Raw genomic sequence first — 24320 nt, 5'->3', positions numbered from 1 at the left:
TTGTTCTCTATCGTCTCTCTGCTCTCTCATTGTTTCCTACTGCTGGCGAGAAAGAAAGAAAGAAAGAAAGAGATGCTTATGTTGTCCGCGGGAAGTAACGATGAAATAGTTAAATCTGTCAATAATAAATCAGATTGAAATTTAATTACAATGAATTTATAAAAATTTTCTTTCAACTAAATTATATTTCATAAATTTCAATTTAATAAAATTAATTTTTATCTCTTTACTAGATGACAATTCAAAAAAACTTTATCCACCTAAAGGTAACAAGATCTTCGTTGAGGGAAGATGAAATGAACAAGACCTTAGGATTCAAAGTTGTTGCTAATTAAGATCATATGTTCCAATACCATATATTCTCACAAAAAATTGCAAATCTAAGCTTCCAATATATATATTTCTAAAAAAAATTGCATCACAACAATTATGATTATAAGTCATATTTCTTACCCCTTCACTCCATCCAATAATATAGATGTGACAAGAAAAAACATGGAACATTTTCAGCCAAAAAAAAGAAGCTATGGATCAAAAATATTGAATCATAATGTAAATACACTGACCTAATTCCTTCACAAAGATCACAAGTTTGCTTCATTGAACGGACTCAACACACTCAAAAAATATAGCAAGTGCGAAAATGAAGAAAGAAAGATCATCTCAGAAAGAACATGCTGCTACTGACATTTCATGCCCCTTAAAGTTACATTTGTATCCATCATGGAACAGGGTGGGTGCTCCAATGAATCTGAAGGAGATCCTTATGAATCAATACATCTGAGGCCCCACACCTAATTGGAAGGCCAGGCCACTTGAATGCATGAAATTGCATGCATTTCACATCCTTGCACCATTGTTGAAGAATAGGTTGCCAAGCAGAACATTATATCCCATAGTAGTCATCTCTGTGATAGTTGGATGCAGTACCATCTCCGACTATATGATCGCCATCAGGACCTCCTCCACCTTCAAGCATGCCTTGCAAATGAAATTCTTTTTTACGTCTGCGTGGCCAGTCAGTCCATGCCAGGCCTCTCTCCTTAGTTTGTCTATGAGATAACTGGTCGTCTTCCTCTGTGCCATGGAAAAACTTTAGTTAAAATATAGTGGCGCAAGGATATCATATTGTTTTACAAACATATTGTCTATGTATTTCTGGAGAGGAGCCCCAAGTAATACTTGTAATACTAGAAGTTTAAAACAAGGCAGTTTAAGAGAACTTTCATTAGCACGTGCAAGAAGTAATTGAACTTGACCCAAATTTCCAATGAATAGGCAGGATGCATCTGGTATGTAAACATGTTTCGGTCCTATGAAACTTTGGAAAGGCTGAGGATTAAGTAAAATGAACTACCGTTTTCGCTATTAGACATGTTATCATCAAGCTTTGCGATGGCTTCCACCAGTGATTGCTCGTGTTTCTGTAGAAATGGCACGGACACACAAGTCAAGAAGTAACTTACAAATGACGCAAAGAAACTAAAATTTATTTGTAACATTCTTCTTTACTTTGAGAAGTTTCTTTGCCTTCTCAATCTCTTGATGATCTGGAGGACTAATGTCGAGAATTCTCTCCACCTGCAAGTTAAAGAGAACAGTGGAACAATGCATTAGACACCAACACCTTTTGCAGTTCAACAAATGTAACAATCTGTTCACCTACATCCCTAACAATAACTTTTGTATCAAGTATTGTTATGTTTTGAAAACCCTTTTTCCCAGACCAATTTTGCGATGACATGTAATTTTTGCTGAACTGGTTCTTTGGCCCTCTTCCCCTGCCGAAACCTGGACTGATGCCATTGAGGCGTGACTTCTTGCTACCTAGACCAGGTCGATGGTGATCGCCAGGTTTTGACTTACCAGGTTCATTATCTGCCCATCGTATATCCTCAGGAGCAATCTGCCATGAAAGAAAATTTAAACTAAGATTTAAGACTGCAGAAATCTCAGTCGATCTGCCAAATTAATGAAAGATAACTTTGTGTTTTGTTTTTGAAATGGATATTAGATATTTTGCAATTCCTTTTTATTTGAGTTGCAACCTTTATTACAATATTGCAGGAAGTTGTCTAAAAAACAAAAATTGGGGCGAGAGGCATGAACTAACTGATCATTTCATCAACTTATAAGTTTCAAAGTGAATTTAGCCTCAAATTCAAAAAGATGACAAACTATGTACAAGCTGCAAGGCATGCTAGTTCTTAGTGGTGGCTGTTAACAAATGTAAATCAATCGACAAGTTATTAGGTGGCCACCCAAGAAAGATAAAATGATAAGGCAGAAGAATTTTTGTTTCAGTAATCAGCGCTATCATTAACTCAGAAATGAATAAAATGTTCATGCGAGCTAAATACCCATCTCGCCAAAAGCTTATTTATGTTTCTTCAATGTAAAATATATAAAATAAATGAGGTTGAACATAAATTTAAAGCTTGGATAAACAAAGGTATTTGCTAACTTTGTAGTGCCTTGACAAGGGCTCAAACAATTATGTTTACTGACCTACAGAGCCTAGTTATTAAATTATCACATATTAATCCAAAAGATAACATAATTTAAGTTGTTATTTTTAAGTTAACCTGGATATGAATTTAAGATGTTTCAAGATTTTATCACATTTTTCCTGTTCTGCTCATTCTGCAGCCCTGGTCCATCAATGGTACAGGAAAGATTTCTTTTTCTCTCTATACATGAATTTATGTACGTGAATTCTCTATCGAGCATCTATAGAAAGTTAATCAATTCATAATATTCTTCAACAGAAAATTGAAATTAAATTGATGTTACTAATCACTGCAAATAGAAAGAGTAACTATTCTTCAAAAACTTGTAGTGTCAACAATTTGATCAATATGATGGGGCATAAACTTGGTCAGTTTAGGCTTAGCTTGTGGGTGCTAGACTTAGAAGATTTTAAATGATGGAAAAATTCCATTTAAGCTGATATCTCCACCAAGATAATAATCAATAATTCCTCAACAGCAGTTCAGATCCTTACCCAACAAGATTTCCTTGTCTGCTATAAACATACAAGGGGCAATTCCTAAAGTGGAAACTCTTACTTACTAGAACACAGACGGTTGCATCTAACACCTGGCGGCAGCAAAGGCAAACTCTAAAGTCTATATAAGATAAGAAATATCCTAATCCTGGAATAGGTAATGAAGAACCTTAGCTGTAGCCATCCTACCATCAAATCTTGATACGCCCTTGATTTGGATGTCAAAGTAGGGCCATGGGAAGCAAATCCTTAACCTCTTACAAATACTCATTGGTGTTACTATGGTAAATATACAATATGTCTTCATATAGCCATTTAGACAAAAGGCATTGCCGAACCCACTAGATAAAGGAAAAATTCACCATTAAAAAGCAACTAACCACTGTTCAATGTTCCTACAAGTGAACATGATTGCATTGTCTACTGAGCAAAGAGAGTTATCAGGTTAGATCCTTAACAAACTGTTATCAGAGATATACTAGGCTTCGACAAGTTCCCGAAAGTTCGAGTAGTAGGGATGCAAATTTAGTACACAACACAAAAGCATTGACGATGAAAATGGTACTGGCGTAAGTGATTCTGTGCATGAGAATTTGCAGCAATGGGATAGGATGAGTAAGAGAAAGATGAGGTAATGCAAGACACAAAAGCCATGAGCTTTGTGCAGCTATTAAAGGTTGCAGAGGACAAAGACCCGCTATCACTTAATCGGGTGAATGGGAGCTGCAGACTGCTAGTTCTGTGTCATATAATGTAGGTGAGCAACTGTTACAAATGGAGGGGAAGACAACACTGGACCAAAACAAGGGCTTAACAGCATAGCATGAGTTTTTCCTTCTATTAGTAAATGGTGTTTACCTCCATGATTTCCTAAGTGCAATAGTGGCACTACATTGAGTTATGGTTCATTACAAATATGAGAATCCCAAAGTATTGTATCCTTGTAAGATCCAGTATGGTGTCACATTAGAAGAGAAGGGAGCGATGTAGATGGTGGTTGAGGATTTGGCACATGTGGTGGAACTTAGATTACTTTGTTGGTAGAATAAAAAGGAATCTTGGATGGGAAACATGAGAAAAGAATAAAGGCGAGGAGGAATAGGAGCTTTGGTGCCATTTAATTAAAGAACAGGATGAGAGGAAGAGGAAAGGAGGGAAAAGAGAGGGAGAGAAGGAACAGAACCAAGTGAAAAATTAACAATCATAAAAGTACCAAATAGGCCAGTATATTAAATAAACCATTTACTAACTATTAAATACTATACAAAGAAAATCATACATACACAAATACCAAAATATACCAAAAGTCAAGTAAACCACTACCACAATCCATATTAATTTCTTTCCTTCTTTATACTCCTAGATTATGGGTTCTTCATAATTTGACATGCATTCTGGTGTGTTTAACTCACCGAACTCTTCTATAATACTAGCTAGTTAGAACCATCTTCTTCTTCCTGATTGGTGCCGAACAGCACATCAACTACTGTTATCCAGCATTAAAACAGTATTTTACACCTTGGGAGCTCCCATTAATGAGTCAGGAGCAATACTTCTCAAACCACAGATGCCAGGCGCTAGAATGGTAGTTTAAACCTTGGAAGATCCTGTTAATGAGATAGAAATAATAGCTCTTGTTCTTCTCTATTTATGCCAGCCAACTCCAACCTGTACATACAAGCATTAGCACCAAAACTCTGCATCTCCAACGAGCCATTGATAGCAAGCATCTGAACTGTTTTAAACCTTAGGAGTTCATATTGATGGATACTAATACAGAGGTTCCTAACTAAGGTGTAATAAAAATTAGCATGTGTTTAATCTGTTGTGTTATCTATAAATTAATAGATTTGTAAATTTTGCAAATAAATAGGTCACATGGGAGGGGACGAAATTGAAGAGTTGAATGAACATCTGGATGGTCTTAACTTGTATACACTGGTATTTCATGTAGCAATATAGACATGGTACCATACAGACCGATACCTGAACCTCAGAGATGGCTAAATATAGCTCTAGAGATTTGGGTTGTATTTGCTTTGTGAAAAAAGATGGGAAAAGGAGATAATTTGAAAAAGAAAAAGAAAAGTGGGGAAAAAACATGTTTGTCACCACATGTTTTATGTGCACTGCACCAATTTTCTTAAAAAATATTGATCGACAACATTTTCACAAATAGTAAAATTCAAGAAATTGAAAGATTTGAAAATAATGAAAACAAGGGTCAAAATTTTACTATGCTATCAGCATTCCATTGCTCTGAAAATACTGGTTTTGTACATAACAAAGGCAAAGGAGAAAGGTGGCCTTTAATCAAAAGTCAAGAGACCATTTACTTGGATAAATGACAACAAGCCAAGGGTACAGACCAGGAAACCCAACATAGTAACTGAATGGCACAAAACTCCAAGAAGCAAAAGGCAGAACTACAAAGCTAGTCATTACCAAACATTACCTCATTGAGATTGACCCATTCCCATGTCTCATCTTCTGTGTCCATATCATATACAAGAGCATGTAAACCCTGAAAATATTATGACATTGGCACATTGGTTAGTAGCTACCCTGAAGTGAAATAGCAGATGCATAATAAGTGAATCAACCTCATGAGGTTTGTAGTCAGTTATAACAGCTTCATAGAAGTTATTATCATCAGGCCATCTTGTCATTACTTTCTGTCCCACCAATGAAGCATTTGCTGCAACATCAGCAGATTCTGCTGCTATGTTTTTAACTTGATCCCTTCCAATTGAACCAGGAGGATTCTGCAGGAAATCAATGCAATAGAAAGCAAATAACAACCAAGAAAACTATCTCCACCATCATAAATCCACGAACTATTAACTCACTGGTTTAGTCTTCTTGCCTCTGGCCCCTGCTATATTTCCTTGTTTTGCAGTTGATGCTGATGGATGTAGTGAAACAGCACCTGGTTGTGAGTGCGGCACAGGCAGAGATCCTCCCATAGATAAAGCAGCTGCTGAGTTTGATGTCTTGCGCCTTTTCTGAGAAGCTGAAACAGTGGGGCTGGGAATCACATCAAGCGCAGTTTGAGCATTGTTCACTAAACTAGTTTGCACTCCACCAGCCTGTCTCCACTCCCTAACAAGGCATCAGACTTTTAGTCAACAAGTCAATAATCCATGCATTGCACAAACATACTTTGATATCATTGTACTATTTCTTTGAACATGGTACAGCAGGTCTTTTGTACTGCAAATTTAATTAATACATACATAAAATGATAAAGATCATTCTAGAAGTTAGTGAAAATGACACTACAATGTTTGAACTTAAAGAAACATTTATTCATACTTGCATAACCTAGGACATATTTTCTTATGTGATTAATACACCAACACAAATGAAAACATATTTAGTTGAACAAAAAAATAAAAGTTCAATTATATTTAATATATACTATCAAATATTCAAGACTTTATAAATAAAAAAGAAAAGTAATTATATCTATAAGAATATTTGAAATTGACAAAGTTTGAGCGTGCAAGTAAGATCTCTTAAAACCATTTAGTCTTATGTATATTTAAATATGCATGTCATAACGATAGGACCATAAATATACAAATACCATAAAAGGTAAAAATAATATGTTCATAAATTTTCATTGTTAAAATAAATTAGGAATTGATTAGTTAACAAAACATCCATGAATTACTTCTTTTAGTTCTACACCATTGAATTCTTCCACTACCACCTTAGAACTAAAGAGAAACAGTTTGGTGAATATATATAGAGATAGATAGATAGATAGATACAAATTCCAAAAATATAAAATAACATGATTTTCTCAATAATAATTTATTTTTTAAAAAGTAAGATAAAAAACATTGAAGGTAAATGAAAGATGAATCATAATAGATGTATGACAATAATAGTTATATAATTGAATGTATAAAAATGAGACAAATGGCATAGTATGTGACATTGTCAACACTGAGATGATAGATGGCTTCACCATACTGAGGGAAAAAAATCCAAGGAGAAATAAGATAGGACGATCAATTTATAATTTAAATGATAGAAAATAATTTATATTTGTCAATTGCATCACCAACTGTTGACTTTTCTCTTCTAATTGATGTGTTCAGTGGCCAAGCTTAATGTAAAAGATTAAGGACACTAATATCATAGGAACTATCAAGTGCACATGACTTTGAACGCATATGAAAGTTCACCATTGTTGAGTTTCTTGACTATTTTTAATGAAGGCAAAATGCATAGTTGGCATAAAAATTATAAGCATACTTGTTGAACACACACACGTGTGTGTGTGTGTGTGTGCAGCTAATTTGGGGAAATGAAAATCAAACCTAAAATTGTGCCAAGCTAATTAGTTAATATTCCTCCACAAAGGTTTAAGAAAATCATTGTGACATTTTCTTTTGAAGACAGACCTTATACGCCTAATATTATCATCAACATTAACTCTGTGTAATAGTTCTCTGTGTTCCTCATTAGTTAATCTCAGCTCTTTCCTCAATTCAGTAATCAGACCTTCCTTCTCCTACAAAAATATATTTGTTTAAATCAACCTTAAGAATCAAATGTTAAATAAGAAAAACTAATTATATGCATCTTGATGAATACCCAAGTAATAGCATCTGATTGGGCCTTAAATGCCCGAAGAACAGAACAGTATGCTTCCTGCTCAAGTTGATGTATTAGGCTCTCCATATCATTCTGTACCCTAGAGGGTGGAAGGGCACCAACGTTAGATTTTCCACCAGCAGCCACAGGCCGTGCAGCTGCACCGCGATTTTGAAAATATGGTGGAAGGTCATCATCAGTTCCTGCAGCGTGTATGAAATAATCAAATTACAATAGAAGCCTGCAAATGATGACTCAAGAGAAATGGTTGGCAGGAGCTATACATTCTGACAAACTACCATTCTTAGAAAGTATTTAACATGATGCTCAAATATCGAAAGGGAATTTTAAAAATGATTGCATCTACACATGGAAGTAGGTTACATGCAATCTTAGCTAACATAGTAAGCCTTGAAGGCGGGATACAACAACAACAACAAAACAACAACCAAGCCTTATCCCACTAAGTGGGGTCGGCTGCCTTGAAGGCGGGATAATAAAGAAAAAAAAAATAGGAGAGGATTAAAATGCTGGCATTCATGTTGGATTAAAAATTAACTCGGAATGTATAAAAATAACTCAACAAAGTATAACACTGGACTCCTAATCCATTTTGCTAGTAACAATATTTCTATTAATGTCTTATTAGTAACAATTTCTATCAATGCAAGGACAAGTATCTTGCATTAGATGAGAACATGTAAGTGGGTTTAAGTTCCAAAGGGTTTATGCAACTTAACTTGATTTCCATAGGGAAAGTGGGTCTAAGTTCCAAATGGTTTATACAACTTAACTTGATTTCCAAAGGGTTTAAGTTCACCATGCTATACATGTAAGGATTGGAACAAACAATTATACATACATGAAGCTCTTAACAGCCAAAGAATCCGAATCAAGTTTAATGTAAAAGAAATCATGAGAATGATTAAGCCACTATGGGGAAAATAGTTATGTAATAGAATGTCAAAAAAGAAAAAAAAAAAAAACTACTATCAAGGAGCAATTCAGTTAACTCAAATAGATAATAAAAACAATAAGTTGAGATGGTGTGGGCATATTTAAAGGTGCACAGTAGATTCTATATTTAGAATTGTTGAATCAATTAGAATGGAAGAAGTAACTAGGTAATGAGGGAGAGAGAGAAAAGAAACTTTGTTCATGTAGTAAAAGTTTAATTGATGTGAATACTACTTATAATGGATAGACTTCAGTAAAATGATAAAGATCCGTAGCTGATCCTAAAAACTTAGGACAAACACAACTTGACGTGATAATGATGATGATGATTATGATGACTGCAAAGGTCCGGAGGTATGTCGATGTGTCAAAGCACATAAGCTCCTTTTCCAGCAGCTAGAGCGCCACAGGAGAAAATTTTATCGAAAAATTGATGAAACCGAAAGCCTTAGACCGGAGTCCACATTCTACTGCAAGCCTACCACTTAATGATCTTCTTTACGAGAATCCACGCACCAAAACCTAAACAACCGACCAATCCAATCCCGACACGAAATGCGCAAATGCGACTCACCGCTGCTATCCGTCGGGCCGTAATCCATCGCCAGACTCGCACGCCGAGGTAGATCCGAATTGACGGACCTCCCAAACCACGGAAGCAGCTGCCAAGAACAGCAGAGAGGTAGAAACCCCAATCCGCCAACTCCGAGCTCGAGAGGGGAATCGAAGCGACCTCCGGCGCCGATCGGAGAGGGGGGCGAGAATGCCGGGAGGATCCTGGAGTCGATGGAGGCCGGGAGCGAGAGCGGCGGTGGCAGGAGGCAAGGGCGGAAAGGTCGGAGGAGGAGGAGGAGAAGGCGGACCCGAAAGCGAAGCCCCCTCGCGGCGCTTAAATAGCTTGGTTGAGATCCGGAATTGGATCCGAAGGGAAAGGAAACGTCGAGACTGGCAGGTGCTTTGAAAGGGCCTCGCTGTTGTCAAAGCGCCGCCACTTGAGAGGGTTTACAGTTTACTTGGAGGGAAAGGGGACTAGGTACCTGCGTTGACTCCAGCAGAGTCAACACGGCCTCTTTAAGTTTTTGCTAAGGAAGGCAAATTTTGACCGCTCGCTCTTGCAAGGTCCACGTTGAACTACCCTAATTGGAATTTGATGATAAAATAAAAATAAAAATAACCTAAAATTTAATCTATAAAAAATGTTTCCAATATATTTGTATGGACAAATTAACACATTGTGATAATTTTTTAATAAATTAGCAGATTAGTTTTTGAAATATTTTATTATCTAAAATCACTTGAAAGTGTTCTAACATTGTTAAGTAATGTGTTCAAAAACAGTATATTAGATTTATTTTAAAATTGGAAGTGCAATTCAGTAAAATTGAAAATTCCTATTAAATTTATTTAAAATATTCATAGTTCATTTAAAGAGATAATAAAAAAAATATACTTAAAAGCTCTCTGATAAGGCCTTAATGAATAAACTTCTTCAGACATTTTTCATTAAATTCTTAAGGCCATTTTGAGTGGAGTTGTTGAGTGTTTGTTAGGGTAGGCACACAATTATTTACAATCATGGATAATTTGAAAGCTAAACTCAATTTATGCAAAAGATGAAATTCACCACCCAGCGGTCTCACACGATCGACCTCACGATCATCTGTGAGGAGGTAAATCGAGAAACTGTAGTTGACTACGACGGAAGAGGACATTGTCTCGACTTCGTCGAGATTTGAACTCTTGTCCATTTCTGCAACTCTGCTCCATCGTAACCAACTCAGCTATGTCTAAGAGCTTGAAAACTAGACTCAAACAACAAGTTCCTATCCACATTAAATCCAACCCCAACATAGATGACAATTTCATATGCAAGTGATAGTTGTGCACATAAAAATTCCTCTATAGTTCTTTTCACAAAATCCAAATAAAATGACTTGCAACCTAAGACTTAAAGCTACCAAATAAAATGACTGCAGGTATGCACTTAATTCTACAAGTAAAATTATATAAAACAAATTGTATGTTGAATTCTGAGACTATATAAACATATTTGACAAGTGTAAAATTGTGCACTTGCATAAACAACTATGACCATTTGGAACAGATTACAGTTTGAAAGAATTTAGTTGAATCACAGTCTAGAAATTTAACAGGCAGTATTGATGATAGGTTGCTCCACCAAAACAACTATGATGTACTATTGATAATATAGAGAATCAAACTATTAAATCCATCCGATAGTCAAAGGCATACAAATCAGACAGTTATGTAACTGGAAAGGGGAACACTAAATATCATACTGGGAATCGATAGCTCCTTGTAGTGCCAACCATGCCAAATGCCGTCTGAAAAAAAAAATGCAGTGTACCACCATTATTTTAGAAAGTGTTTCAAAAGCCAGCCCATCCTGCAGGCTGGTCAAAACCTGTTTTCTTGGTTGTCCTAGTGTTAAACCTCTGGGAAGAGTTGCCTTGGCCAGAAGTCCGAGACACTTGTGAACCAGATTGAACAAGACTTTCCAAATTGAAGCTCAGCAAATCTCTGGAGTGTCCAGCAACATTTTGATTGCCATTAGTTGACCCAGAAGATAAAACAGGTCTGGGCGCCGTCTGAACTTTAGGTTCTTCTTCAAAAGCGTTCCATGGCTTAGACTCTGACTTGTTCAATGGGCATGGGTTAGTCATCATACCTTCCTGGAGTTCCCAGACAGTTCCTTCAATCTTCTCACTTGTCTGATAGGCAGATGAATCAAAAGAAGCGTTGAAGGTTAATGAAATCGTTTGGAGAACTTCCATTTGAAATGAGAGTACTTCTAAGGAAACCAATTCTTACCACAGCTGCACATCTGTGGATATCTTTACTTGGTGGCGATGAGTCTACTGCTGCAGGAGCATGCTTCAGTTTCTCTATATCTTGTTGCTGAGAGCGGCAGATCGCTGATAGCTTTTCATACTTGGAGGTGATTTCTGCTTTCTCCAAGTTGGCTTGCTTCAGCTGTGCTTTTAGGCGATCAACTTCTGCTTCTAGATCTCTTTTCATTGATTTCTCATGGTTACCTATATTCATAGAGTGCAAGTTAGTATCAAAATCAGCCACAAAAGGATTGAATTTATTGTTCTCAAAAGGTGGCAACCTTTGTCTGAGAACTATGCTTTTCGTTCAAAAAAGATTGCCACCTCACCTTGCTCACTTGTGCAGGACTGATGCAGATGGACATGTCTTTCTGTAGGAGGGCTACCTTTGCTTGCAACGTTATTTTGATTATGCTTTGGTACTACTTGTTTTGTTGGTTGATCAGATGAAGGGACGTTTTGATTTGAACCCGCTGCACACTTTGCATGTTCAGTAGTCCAAAATGAACCAATCGCTCCTTCTTTCTTTAAATCTTGTTGGGCAGACTTGAAATGATGGATCTCAGATTCTTGTGATGATGGTGGATTTGGAGGGTTCCTTTTGGGAATTGAATGTTTTTTTGGAACTCCTGTAGGTAAAAACATATTACACAATTTAAAAGTAATGCAAAATGTAAGTAAAATCTACAAAATTCAAATATAACTAGTGTCTATTTGGAAATACATCATTACAAGTGTAATATCATATTCAATGGATAAGAGTGTTTCAGACAATGCAAACACTGCCTAAGAATGCTTCAACGTTTTATTTGGGATGGAGGAAAAATATTTTGCACACAAGAACATTTTATATTGCACTCACTGAAAGAAAAAAAAAAAACAGGGTTGGGTAAACTTGTCCTTGAAGTCCTCAAGAAATCAAATGTTAGTTTTAACTAGAGAGAATCCCTTAGATTATCATTTTCCCTAGAATTATACAGAAAGATGATACTAGTTGCTAGAGCCTTTTTTCTCTCCAAGATGCATTTGTAAGGGATAATGGAGGTTCTGAGGAACAAACGATCTTTGACTCCCAAATTTAGTTTCCCGCAAAAAGATGACGACCAATGAAAAAGGTATATAGGCATAGATGATGAACATATTAAGCTAGTGGTTGGACCTAACAAGCTATTGGTCAATGTTTCATTTGGTAGGTTGTGGTATTTTTGCAACATAATTATCAAAATCAATGTTGGGTTATCAAAATCAATATTGGGATCAAGATAAATTAGTCAAAAGGACCTAAGTATTGATTGCATTGGGTCGGTAGAATCTGTGAAAATGGGGAAAAAAATGAGAAAGATATAATAAAATCATATCATATATGAAATTACATGAGATGTTCTAAAATCTTAAAAAGAATTTCTATTATATGTCACTACATATCCAATTCTTTATGATGTCATATACAAGTAATATCTATTTACTAATTTAAGATTAATGAATAACAAAAGATAGATAACAAACAATAATAAGATCATACTTTTAATACAAATAATTCGATCACATTAGATTATTAATATTTTTAAAATAAAAAGGTTTAGTCGGGTACCCAATTAGGTTTTTAGTTGAACAAAGAGCAGTTTAGGAATTTGTTGTTGATCGAGAGAAATTATTTGTTCTATTAATCCACATTAATATCTCTTGATCCATAATAGCCTCTCCGGTTCTACAAGTGTGAATAATGTCATATACAAATACCATTATATTTACTAACTTAAGATTAATGAATAATAAAGGATTACAACAGATGATAAGATCATACTTTTAGTATAAATAATTGAATCACATCATATTATTAATATTTTTAAAATAAAAAGGTTTAGTCAGTCCCAACTAGGTTTTTACTTGAACAAAGAGCAGTTTAGGAAGTTTAGGAATTTGTTGTTGCTCGAGACAAATTATTTGTTTTCTCGATCCACATCTATCTTGATCCATAATAGCTTCTCTGGATCTGCAATAACCTTACTCGATCAAGAGTGAGCGAGATGAGTGAGATATCAAGTATAAGAAGTGAAAGAAAGATTGAAAGAGTGATTTTTGATCTTGTGATGAATCTCGGGTTAGCAACTCCTGATCTTGTGACAAATCTTGAGTTAGTAATTTGTGATATTGTGGTCAATCTTGAGCCAGTAATTCTTGATCTCCTTCAATGAAAGTCATCTAAGCATCAAGTTGGGATAAAAGGAAAGGCTAAATCAGTGAAAATTTTCAAAGTCATCTCAATTGGACCACATATTATCTTGGTTTCATCCATTTCTACTCTCAATTTGACAAAATTTTATGTTTTCTATCAATTTTATAAAGTAATCTAACTTCTAAGTAATTTCTTTGAATCTCTAGTTTTTCCTTTTTTCTAAACTTCTTGGTCATTTTGAGATACCGACTTCTCACAGAAAATCAGATTGACAATTGTTGATGTTGATCCAACTTGGGCTCACTATCCACCAATTTTGTCAACGACGTTTTCTAACACGGGACATAAGTTTAAACACAATGAGTCATTTGGAAAGGATTGTGAGCCTGATGCCAAGCAATTGTTGAACCTCATATGTTGATGTTCAATGATGATGTTGAGCTAGCAATTGGACTTTCAGCCTCAACAAGAATGTCAAGCCTTAATTGGCATAAGCTAAATTTAGAGAACTGGGGCTAAGGTAATTATAAGCTTAGATGTTCAAACAAATTTTAAATCTAACCAATTTGGCTAGTAGTTGGGCCAACAAAATTAATGGGTTAGGTTTCTTGGTAGTTATTACGTATTTGGTAAAGAACAACAGAGATATTATATACCTACTGAGTTCATATGATTCACTTGTCATTCACAAACAACAAAGCATGGAATGTTGGGTGTACCTGTTCCACAGTTGAAGGAAATAGTTCTTTCTTAAAATGAACATGTAGTTAAGAAGTTTGAAGTAACTTCTCACCTTGTTTTTGTGAATTTGAAACAGAATGGTGCATGGGTAAAGCTCCAGAATAGCCATCAGGTAAATGCTTCCGCAATTCCACTGGGAGAAGTTCATTAACATGAAGCCACACCTGCTGAGAAAATGGATGATCAATAACAAGGAAATTTAAGACATTACAGCTCTAAGGTTACTGCATATGCAGCAATCTATAACTAACCTAGATTGATGGAGATGAATGACCAATCAAGCAAAGCCCTTGCCTGCATGATATCTGGTCTGGTGTTTGGAGAATCTTCAAGCATTTCCTTTATCAGACAGATTAAAGAAGGGCTGTACTGTGGCATTTCAGGCATGCGATAGTTTCCATTCAGAACTTGAAGCTTCGATTCACCATCAAATGCAGATTTAAGGTAGCAAATTCGGTATAAAAGGCATCCAAGAGCCTGAAAGAAGTAAGCATTATCTTGGTCATAGTTTTATCAACAGAAGTAACTGAATCCACAGAAATTTCCTCTCAAATAGAAGCAATAATAATAACCACTCAGTTCCAGTCTTTTCTTTCTTTTTACAACATCAGGAAATGGCATAGAATTATTTGACAGCTTCATTAATTTCCTTCTAATGCATGAAATATTGGCGGTGTTTGTATGCCAAAGAGCATTATTTCTTAAACTTTTGAGATATTTTGTTTGTTTCAACCTTCTAAAAAAATATATCAAGAATTAACCTAGACTCAGGACTATCAAACTGATATTCTATGCGTTGTGACTGGTGAGATCTTCAAGTAACTAAACTAATTTACTGTAAAACAACATTTTCTAATAAATCTTATATGTAATTAAGTATTATTATAAAACAGGATATTGTACATAGGCTTAATGGAATAAATCAAATAATTCAACATATCAACTGTTAGTGGACAAGAGATAAATCTGATCCTCTATTTATTTAATTAAATATGAGAACTAAATTATATTCAAGCACTACTTGGATTTTTCAATGATTAAGCTTGTAGAAATAGTTTAATATCTGCAAGTTAGATTCATCTGGCGATTCATGTAATTGCATTGTGTAATTTGTTCTGATATAAAGTCATGTAGTAGTATAAAACCAGTTAATATTTTAAAAAATTATATATGAAGTAAAATTAGTTAAACTTTCTAAAATTAATTTAGTTGATGTAAAAAAAATGTCAAATTTGATCAGAAGTTTCTTTTGATAAATGGATCATGTCTTGTCAATTCTCCACCGCAAGTTGCTGTTATGTGATGTCATCTTGTGGTGTTGAATATTGTTAGTCACAAAGTTAAAAGAAAGTAACCTACCACATAGAGAATTACATATCAAACACATAAAAAAATAATAGTGATCCAGCTAACAAGATACATGGAACTTTATGTTGGGCAAAGGATAAAATCATAAAAACTGAAAAATGAGGAAGCTCTGATTCATGAAGACCTGAGATTTCGGTTCAGATTACTAACCCATATGTCAACTTTCTCACTTATAACCTCCCTTCTAAAAAGATCCCACATCTGCATCAGGTAAGAGAGAGAGTCAAACTAACATTTTCTTTAACAATTTGTAAAATCATTCTTCTGATGCATTTAGAACTAAGGCAACTCTTCAACAAAACCTCAGGGGCTCTGTATGCTGGGGTTGTGTGTTTCCTGATATTGTCTTCTTCAATTCCCATCTCCTCTGGTTTGTCAAAGCACTTATGATTAGTTGAAGTGCTGCCAAAATCACATATCTTCCAAGCTCCATCAGCTCCCAACAACACATTTTCAGCTTTCAAATCCCTGCAGTGTTCAATAAGAAAATTCTGAGAAGCTGATTGACTAAAAGATAAACGGGCAGCTATCCGAGCTAATTGGAAGAAGGGAGAGAAATTGATGTATGGCCGTTGTACATTTCAAATTTTGAAAGAGAAAAACATCTTCATTTGAAATCTTAAAGCCTTGTCCAGTAATCACCAGATAATCCATACCTTTGGCCGGTAGGAAAAATAACGCAAATAGAAGATGGATAAACCAATATACCTGTGAGAGAAAATGGAGGGGGCAAACTGTAGTAGTTATCTAGTTGCGTACCTGTGGGCGATGGGTGGCGACTGAGAATGCATGGCATGCACTGCATTGCAAACATCTCTAAAGATTAAGAGGATTTGTTTCTCCTCGAAGTATGCAGCTCCTCTGTTCTCCAACACAGTTACCAGCGACTTCGCACATAATTCCATGACAAGCAATGCCTCCTTCCTCCGACCCATGTCCAATATGGTGTGCGCCACCAGAGTCACAACGTTCGGGTGTCCTTTCAGAACCTTCATCACAGAGATCTCCTTCATCACAAGATCCAGAGACTCGCTGTCATTGCAAATCATATGCTTCAAGGCGTACTCCTTCGATGACTGCATAGCATCTTGCGCGATATACACACATGAAAACCCTCCTTCTGCTATGGCATTTCGAACATAGATCTTCACATTACCAACATCCATCGTTCGTCCTTCAAGACCAACGGGCTCTTTGCTCCCAAATTGTTTAAACATCCACATGAGTGCAATGAAATAAGATCCTCTACCCTCAAAGCAAGCTATTCCAGTTTCCGTAGCTGTAAGATCCAAATCAAGTCGATGCTTTATAAGAACACAAATCAAAACAAATAGGAAATGCTGCAACGAAACCTCAATACCTAATTTCCATCGAAACCACAAAGAAAAAACCGAGATTTCAATACTACCAAAAGGGAGCAGTTAGCGAATGATCCAATCTAGCTGAGAACAATCGTCATTGACGAATTAAAAACCGACAAATAGAAATGCATGAAAACTGTGAAACAGACATCAAGGATCGCCATCAACACCGAAATCACAGGAAGGAGAGCGACCAAATCAAGAGCAGGATCCAGGATTCCTGGAAGGGGAGGCAGATCCCTCTTCCGTGCTCCGATCGCATCCAGAATGGACGGAGAAGCCGAGAGCAGCGTACCTACGCGACGCGATCCGTAACGGAACAAGTGAGGCCGGCGAAGGCGTCGCTTTTTGTATTCGTTCCCGATGACGAGAGGCGTCGGTGTTTAATAAGCGGCTTTCCCAGTGGACGCGTGGACGGCGATCCGTGGCCTCTTGATGAAAATCTGTGGCATCACCACCGCCCGATCCTCCAAGCCTCCGCGGAAAGTTGATCTGAACCTTCGCATGAAATTGAACGGTCTGGATACGTCCAAGTGGCACTGGTTATGTGTTTGGGAAATATAACGTTGCCTATATATATATATATATATTATATATATATATATATATATATATATTCCTTTGCAAAAATAACGTGCGCATTCTATGGTTGCCAAATATAGGCAATTTTATCATATCACACTGGTAATTTTGGCTTGCTCATGCTCCAGCCATAATTTTTTTCTCAATTATTCTTTTTTTTTAATTCTTTAACAAATAATCAATATAATTTACAAGCCATCTTGTGATATGTTTTAGTAAAAAAACATATAGATTTTCGTTGATGTTAATCTAACATGATATTTAAGGAATTCCTCGTATTTTAATTTTATATAATTTTAGAATTTTGAGTTTGTAGGATGATTTACAAATTCTCTTTATAGATTAAAAATGATAATGATAGAATGGAAATGAAAAAAAAAAATCAAGGGACATTTCATTTTAATTTTTTCCAATCAATGGAGGGCGTTCCATTTTAATTTCTTATCAAAAAAGCTCCTTTAATACATTATTCTTATTATTATTTCACATATATATATCTCTTATCTAAATTCTAAATAGGGAGAGTATTGTAATAACTACAAAATCATAGTTACTTTTCTTTCAAATTATCAAAGGGATGCTCCACTTTAATTTCTTATAAAAGTATTCCTCGCCCACCAGCAACTCATATATAATTATCCAACTGTCTTTCAGTATATTATTCTCATTATTATCTCACATATATATCTCCCATCTAAATTATAAATTGGATGAGTATTGTAGTAGCTACGAAATCTTAAATTATTATATATATTGTAGCAGCTATAAGTTGTAGCTGCTACAACGTATATGTTAGGTAAGTATGTCAAACCCGTATTGTAGCAACTATGATGTGTCTCATTTTTTTTTTCAAATCATCGAAGGGTTCCACTTTAATTTCTTATTAAAGGATTTCTCGCGCCCACCAACTCATGTATAATTATCCAATAGTCCTCCAATTTACTGTTCTCATTATTATCTCACATATATATCTCCTGTCTAAATTCTAAATTGGAGGAGTATTGTAGTAATTATGAAATCGTAATTATTATATATATTGTAGCAGTTACAAGTTGTGGCTGCTACAATATGAATGTTAGGGAAGTAGGTCGAATCCACATTATAACAGCTATAATGTGTCATTTTTCCCAAATCATCGAAGGGCTCCCACTTTCATTTCTTATCAAAAGGACTCCACTTTCATTTCTTATCAAAAGGACTCCTTACCCCAACCAATAACTCATGTATAATTATCCAACTGTCCTCCAATATATTATTCTCACATATATATCTTCCATCTAAATTTTAAATTGGGAGAGTGTTATAGTAGTTACGAAATCATAGTTACTATATATGTTATAGCAGTTATAGTTTATAGTTGCTACAACGTAAATATTAGGTAAGTAGGTTGAATTCGTATTGTAGCAACTATAACACGTCTCATTTTTTTTCAAATCATTTAAGGGACGCTCCGCTTTAATTTCTTATCAAAATGATTCTTCACTCCACAGCAACTCATGTAAAATTATTCAATTGTCCTCTAATGTATTATTCTTATTATTATCTCACGTATATATCTCCCATTTAAATTCTAAATCGAGAAAGTATAATAGTAATTACTAAATTGTAGTTATTATATATATTGTATTGTAGCTGCTATAACGTAAATGTTAGATGAGTAGGTCGAATTCACATTGTAACAGCTATGAAATAGTAATTGCCACAACGTGAATGATAGATGAATAGAGTCGTTGAATTCACGTTGTAGTAGTTACGAAGTCGTAACTGCTACAATGTGAATATTTTTGAATAGGTTAAGTATGCATTATAGTAGCTATGTACGTTCGTAATTGTTGTAACAAATCCCCGATCTTCATCTTGATTTCCTTGATAGCGAAATTGTTTATTGTTCTCAAAGTCGTCTCCACGGGCGAGGAAGAGAGGGGTCACGGACAACGGGAAGTCGCTGGCTGCGACGGCACGAGCACTCGCCCCCTCCCTCCGTCGTCGTCCTCGGCGGCGTATCTCATTCGCTACCCTTGGTGAGGCCGCACTTGAGAAAGTATATTCGTGGGTCCGCATATAACTGCCAATAGAATCGGGCGTTACCGTGTTCCATTCCTGTGTCGACACACGCAAAAGCTACATAAATTTTTTTATGCGCCCCATCATAATTAAATTATATTTATTTAAAATATAATAAATGATGGATATCTTTTTAATTTTTATCTAATTATGATCTTAAATTGATCCAATAGGAGAAGATTATTTACTTTCAAAATTAATGAGATAGAATTTAAACACCTAAATCATTAAAAAAATTAACCTACATCAAAAATAATATCTCAGCCTATTTTTCATTTAAATACATCCTTATTTTATTAATTTTAATCAAATTATTATAAAATTAATCCCACTTAATCAAAATCTATACGTCTATAACAAAATATTCCTTTTAAATTGGGTTGAAATTATTTTAATTTAATATAAAATGCTCTGATATAATTAAAATTATTTTATTATGATACTAAATTTATTATAATAATTTTAACTAAAATTATTAAAGTAATTTACACGTTATAATCACATTATAATAGATAAAATATTCTCTTAATATTATTCTGAAATTTGACCATACTTTTTAACAATAATAAAATCATGAACGACCTCTTATTATTATTATTATTATTATTATTATTATATATATATATATATATATATATATATTATACGATTTATCTTGGTGGTTGGTGGGAAATTTCTGCTGGATACCCCCAGGAATATATATACTGGGATTTATCATATATATATATATATATATATATATATATATATATATATATATATATATATATATATATATATTATAAAACAACAAGAGTTTTAAATTCTAATAAAAATAAATATTTTAAAAATCATCCTCTAAATATATAGAAAATATGTTTCGAATTTATCAAAGGATCGTCACTGAATTTATCCATAGATTAATTAAGTTAAAAAGATTATTATCTTTAAATAATTTAATTATCAAATTCTTCTGATTAATCGCTAAGATGATCAGTTCGATTTTATGAAAAATTTTTATCGACCACTAAGAAAAATTAAAAAGTATAGATAAATTTTAACAAATAGTCGACCAACTTCATAAATTTTTTAAACTTTTTAAGTGTAATATATTCTGGATGAAATTTGAATCTTTATTGTCTAAAAAATTCGTCTCACTTATAACCATTGCTATAGCCTTGATAGCAAGTCAAAGAGATTAACTTGATCCTTACTTTTTTTTTTGTGTGTATTATCAAATGGAATCGAATTGATTTCCAAACATATATTTCATCATAAATCTCACATTTACCTCCGAAGTATAGTTGAATTGATTACTACGGGACAGACTTACTACAACGGACAAAGATCGAATTTTGATTAAGCCGAAACAATGTCCTCCCTCATAATGCCCAACTGCATGCATCTTTAAATGATTTAACTCTTCATAGATGATTGTAGAATCGATCGTGTAGACAGGGGCGGAGGCAGGTTTCCACGAGAGGGGAGGTCACATTTTAAATATTTAACAATAAAATATTAGCGGGAGGACAAACTTAATGAAAATCAAAAAACTGGGGGGGGGGGGGGGGGGGGGCGGTGGCCCCTACCTACCCCCCTCGTGGCTCCAGCCCTGCGTGTAGAGCCGTTAGGGTGGTAAATTTTATCTTTTACTGCAACCGTAAATCTCACATTTGCATGTTCCATTTGTCTTAATTATGTTTAAGTGGCCCAAACTATACCTGATTAATTAATTGTTAACGTTCAATAAATGCGTTAACTAATCAAGCCTACGAAAGATAGGGGTTTTTTTAAATTTCCCCTCAAACTTTTAACTGTTTTCTTCAATGTTACAATATAGATCTCTAGTCAACCAAAAGTCAACGACCAAAGAGTCAAATCTTAAATTAGATGGAAAAGTAATGGACTATGATTATTGAATTGCGTAAATTGAAAACAAAAATATTAGGCTTCAACATTTTCTTTTAAAAATACAATTTTAAAATTAATAGATTTTATATACAAATTAATTTTAATTTATTTTCTAATTACTCTTTCTAACAACTATGGACATGAAAAAAAAAAAGATTGTTTTTTACTTTTATATATTGATTTCCATTTTAAAAAAGTTAATACACAATAACAATCAAAATCTTTATTCTAATTGGAGACATTATAAATAAGTTTTATTTTATTTTACCATAGTTAATCATGCCTTTTTCTTATCACTTTCTTCCTCTATTAATATAAATATTTATCATGATCTTATATCATCTAATCTAACTAGGATATTTATTGAATGTTTAAGTGTATATTTATACTTCTTAAATATATATCTTTCAAATTTTTTTTTCAATAGATAAAATTTTAATTTTTTTCTTTAATATTTATCTTTATAATTCTTATCTTTTACTTCGCTTGGTAGTCAAATATTTAGTTCTATTAATATATTATATTTTTATAAGGTTGCGATAAATGATTGCGATAAACTCAAAAAATATATTAATATATTAATCTAATTTAAGCTAGCCAACATTTTGTTGCCAAAAATAATTATAAATTCTATCAAATGTAAGAACCAATATTTATTATTATCTCATATCATCTAATCTAACTAGGATGTTTATTGAACGTTTAAGTGTGTATTTATTCATCTTAAATATATATCTTTCAAAATTATAAAATTGTAACTTTTTCTTTAATATTTATCTTTATAATTCTTATATTTTACTTTGCTTCATAGTCAAACATTTAGTTCTATTAATATATACTATATTTTTATAAGGTTGCGATAAACGCTTGCGATAAACTCGAAAAATAATATATTAATATATTAATCTAATTTGAGCTAGCCAACATTTTGTTGCCAAAAATAAATATAAATTCTATCAAATGTAAGAGAACCAATATTTATCATGATCTCATATCATCTAATCTAACTGAGATATTTATTAAACGTTTAAGTGTGTATTTATACATCTTAAATATATATCTTTCAAAAATTTTCTTCAATACATAAAATTTTAATTTTTTTCTTTAATATTTATCTTTATAATTCTTATCTTTTACTTTGCTTCATAGTCAAACATTTAGTTCTATTAATATATACTATATTTTTATAAGGTTGCGATAAATGATTGCGATAAACTCGAAAAAATATATTAATATATTAATCTAATTTGAGCTAGCCAACATTTTGTTGCCAAAAATAAATATAAATTCTATCAAATGTAAGAGAACCAATATTTTATCATGATCTCATATCATCTAATCTAACTGAGATGTTTATCCCGAGTTGATTCCAAACTGTGGGCTACACCAACGTAATACCCTGAGCTATCTTCTTCGTTCCTTCAATTTTTTCTTTCTTTTATATGTAAATCCAAGCTTTGTTTCTTCTCCGATATTGTTGGACCTCCGAGTTATAGCCCGAGTAGCTTACAAGGTGGCTTCACCCTTAAGGTGAGAAAGTACCACAAGGACTCCATTGAAAATAAGTTAGGGTTTAAGGGTTCTAAGTAGGGCATTCTTTCCACTTCTACGATTCAATTTATTTAAAATTCAAATTGAATGACAAAACACACAATATATAAAATTATCCAATATTGCGCTAATTAAATTACAAAAGTAGTATTATATGCTTTCATGCACATATATGTTTGAGTTATAGTTGTGACACTTGTCGATCATCTAGGGCATTCTCAGACTCGTCGTCGCAATGAACCTCTCGGGAAGCTTGCACCCGCTGATGCTCCAAGCCCATGAAGTCGATGACCGGCGGCGACCGGCGGCTACCGTTACGGTAGTCCTCCCAGAACGCGTAGTTCGGCGTGAGCGGCACCATCGTGATCCCCCGACGGCGTCGGTCATCGCACTCTCCGCCGTCCGGCGACTGGCCCTGCAGCTGCAGCTTGGCGCGGCGCTGGTCGGCCACGAAAGCCTCGTGCTGGCGGCGGAGCTCCACCAGCTCGCGGCGGTGGGTGGTCATGTGGCCGCCCAGGGACTGCAGGCTCGGGAACCCCCTGCTGCAGAAGGAGCACACGTGGGGCCGCAGCGCCGCCTGGTCGCCCACCGGCGCACCGCGCTCTCTTCCCCCGTCCATATGGCGGCGCCGATCACACCCACAACCCGAGGCCGTATATATATATAAAAATATAAATATAAATATAAATATAAATATATATATTTATATAAATATATAATATAATATATACATTCCGAGCAGGAATATAATGAATGACGTACCATTAATGTGGTGAGTTACTAATTGTCTACCATCATGGGAAGCAAACCGATTGGCTGACTGAAAATTTTGAAAAGAAAAAAAAATAAAAAAGGAGAAATTAAATGAATCGTTTGAAACCCCATTGAATGAGGTTTGCATTAATGCCTTTGCCTTCCAAATGTCAGAGCTAGGAAATTAATTAATTAATTTTTTAAAAAAAAAAAAAAAACATTGTGTGAGTTGTATTTTGGCAGGGAGCGGTGGGGCCCCGGGCGCGCGGTGCCGCGGCGGGGCGGGGCGTTTGGCGTGGGCTGCTGCAGCTGCGGCAGTGCATAATCGTTGCGATTAATTATAGTATTTTATTGTTAATTAAACTGCATTGGTTGCTTGACATATTTCGATTAATTCTAGGAATTTAATA

The 24320-nt window shown here is 34.6% G+C and overlaps 2 protein-coding genes across 2 annotated transcripts; both read right to left on the bottom strand.

Moving 5' to 3' along the window:
• Window positions 1–531: 531 nt before the first annotated feature.
• On the bottom strand, window positions 532–9480 carry LOC141836037 (protein EMSY-LIKE 3-like). Its single transcript, XM_074723445.1, has 10 exons — window positions 9147–9480; window positions 7616–7818; window positions 7423–7532; window positions 5857–6109; window positions 5611–5772; window positions 5463–5531; window positions 1667–1906; window positions 1513–1581; window positions 1358–1424; window positions 532–1077 (listed from the first exon to the last, which is right to left on the bottom strand). Exons 1-10 carry the CDS (start codon window positions 9172–9174, stop codon window positions 887–889), a joined length of 1392 nt encoding a protein of 463 aa, XP_074579546.1. The 5' UTR covers window positions 9175–9480; the 3' UTR covers window positions 532–886.
• Window positions 9481–10728: 1248 nt separating this feature from the next.
• LOC141836422 (uncharacterized) lies at window positions 10729–17282 on the bottom strand. The gene is made up of 9 exons (XM_074723910.1): window positions 17265–17282; window positions 16469–16988; window positions 16012–16177; window positions 15860–15910; window positions 14636–14818; window positions 14394–14505; window positions 11754–12053; window positions 11405–11628; window positions 10729–11304 (listed from the first exon to the last, which is right to left on the bottom strand). The coding sequence occupies exons 2-9, from the start codon at window positions 16930–16932 to the stop codon at window positions 10963–10965; spliced, it is 1842 nt and encodes a 613-aa protein (XP_074580011.1). The 5' UTR covers window positions 16933–16988; window positions 17265–17282; the 3' UTR covers window positions 10729–10962.
• Window positions 17283–24320: the final 7038 nt, after the last annotated feature.

The sequence above is a fragment of the Curcuma longa genome, chromosome 10 (genome assembly GCF_044706935.1).
Source record: "Curcuma longa cultivar G26 ecotype Majalengka, Jawa Barat chromosome 10, ITB_CL_G26_1.1, whole genome shotgun sequence".
Lineage (NCBI taxonomy): Eukaryota > Viridiplantae > Streptophyta > Magnoliopsida > Zingiberales > Zingiberaceae > Curcuma > Curcuma longa.
The sequence above is the reverse complement of the archived record's forward strand: the minus strand, read 5'-3'. Positions and strand labels throughout refer to the sequence as shown.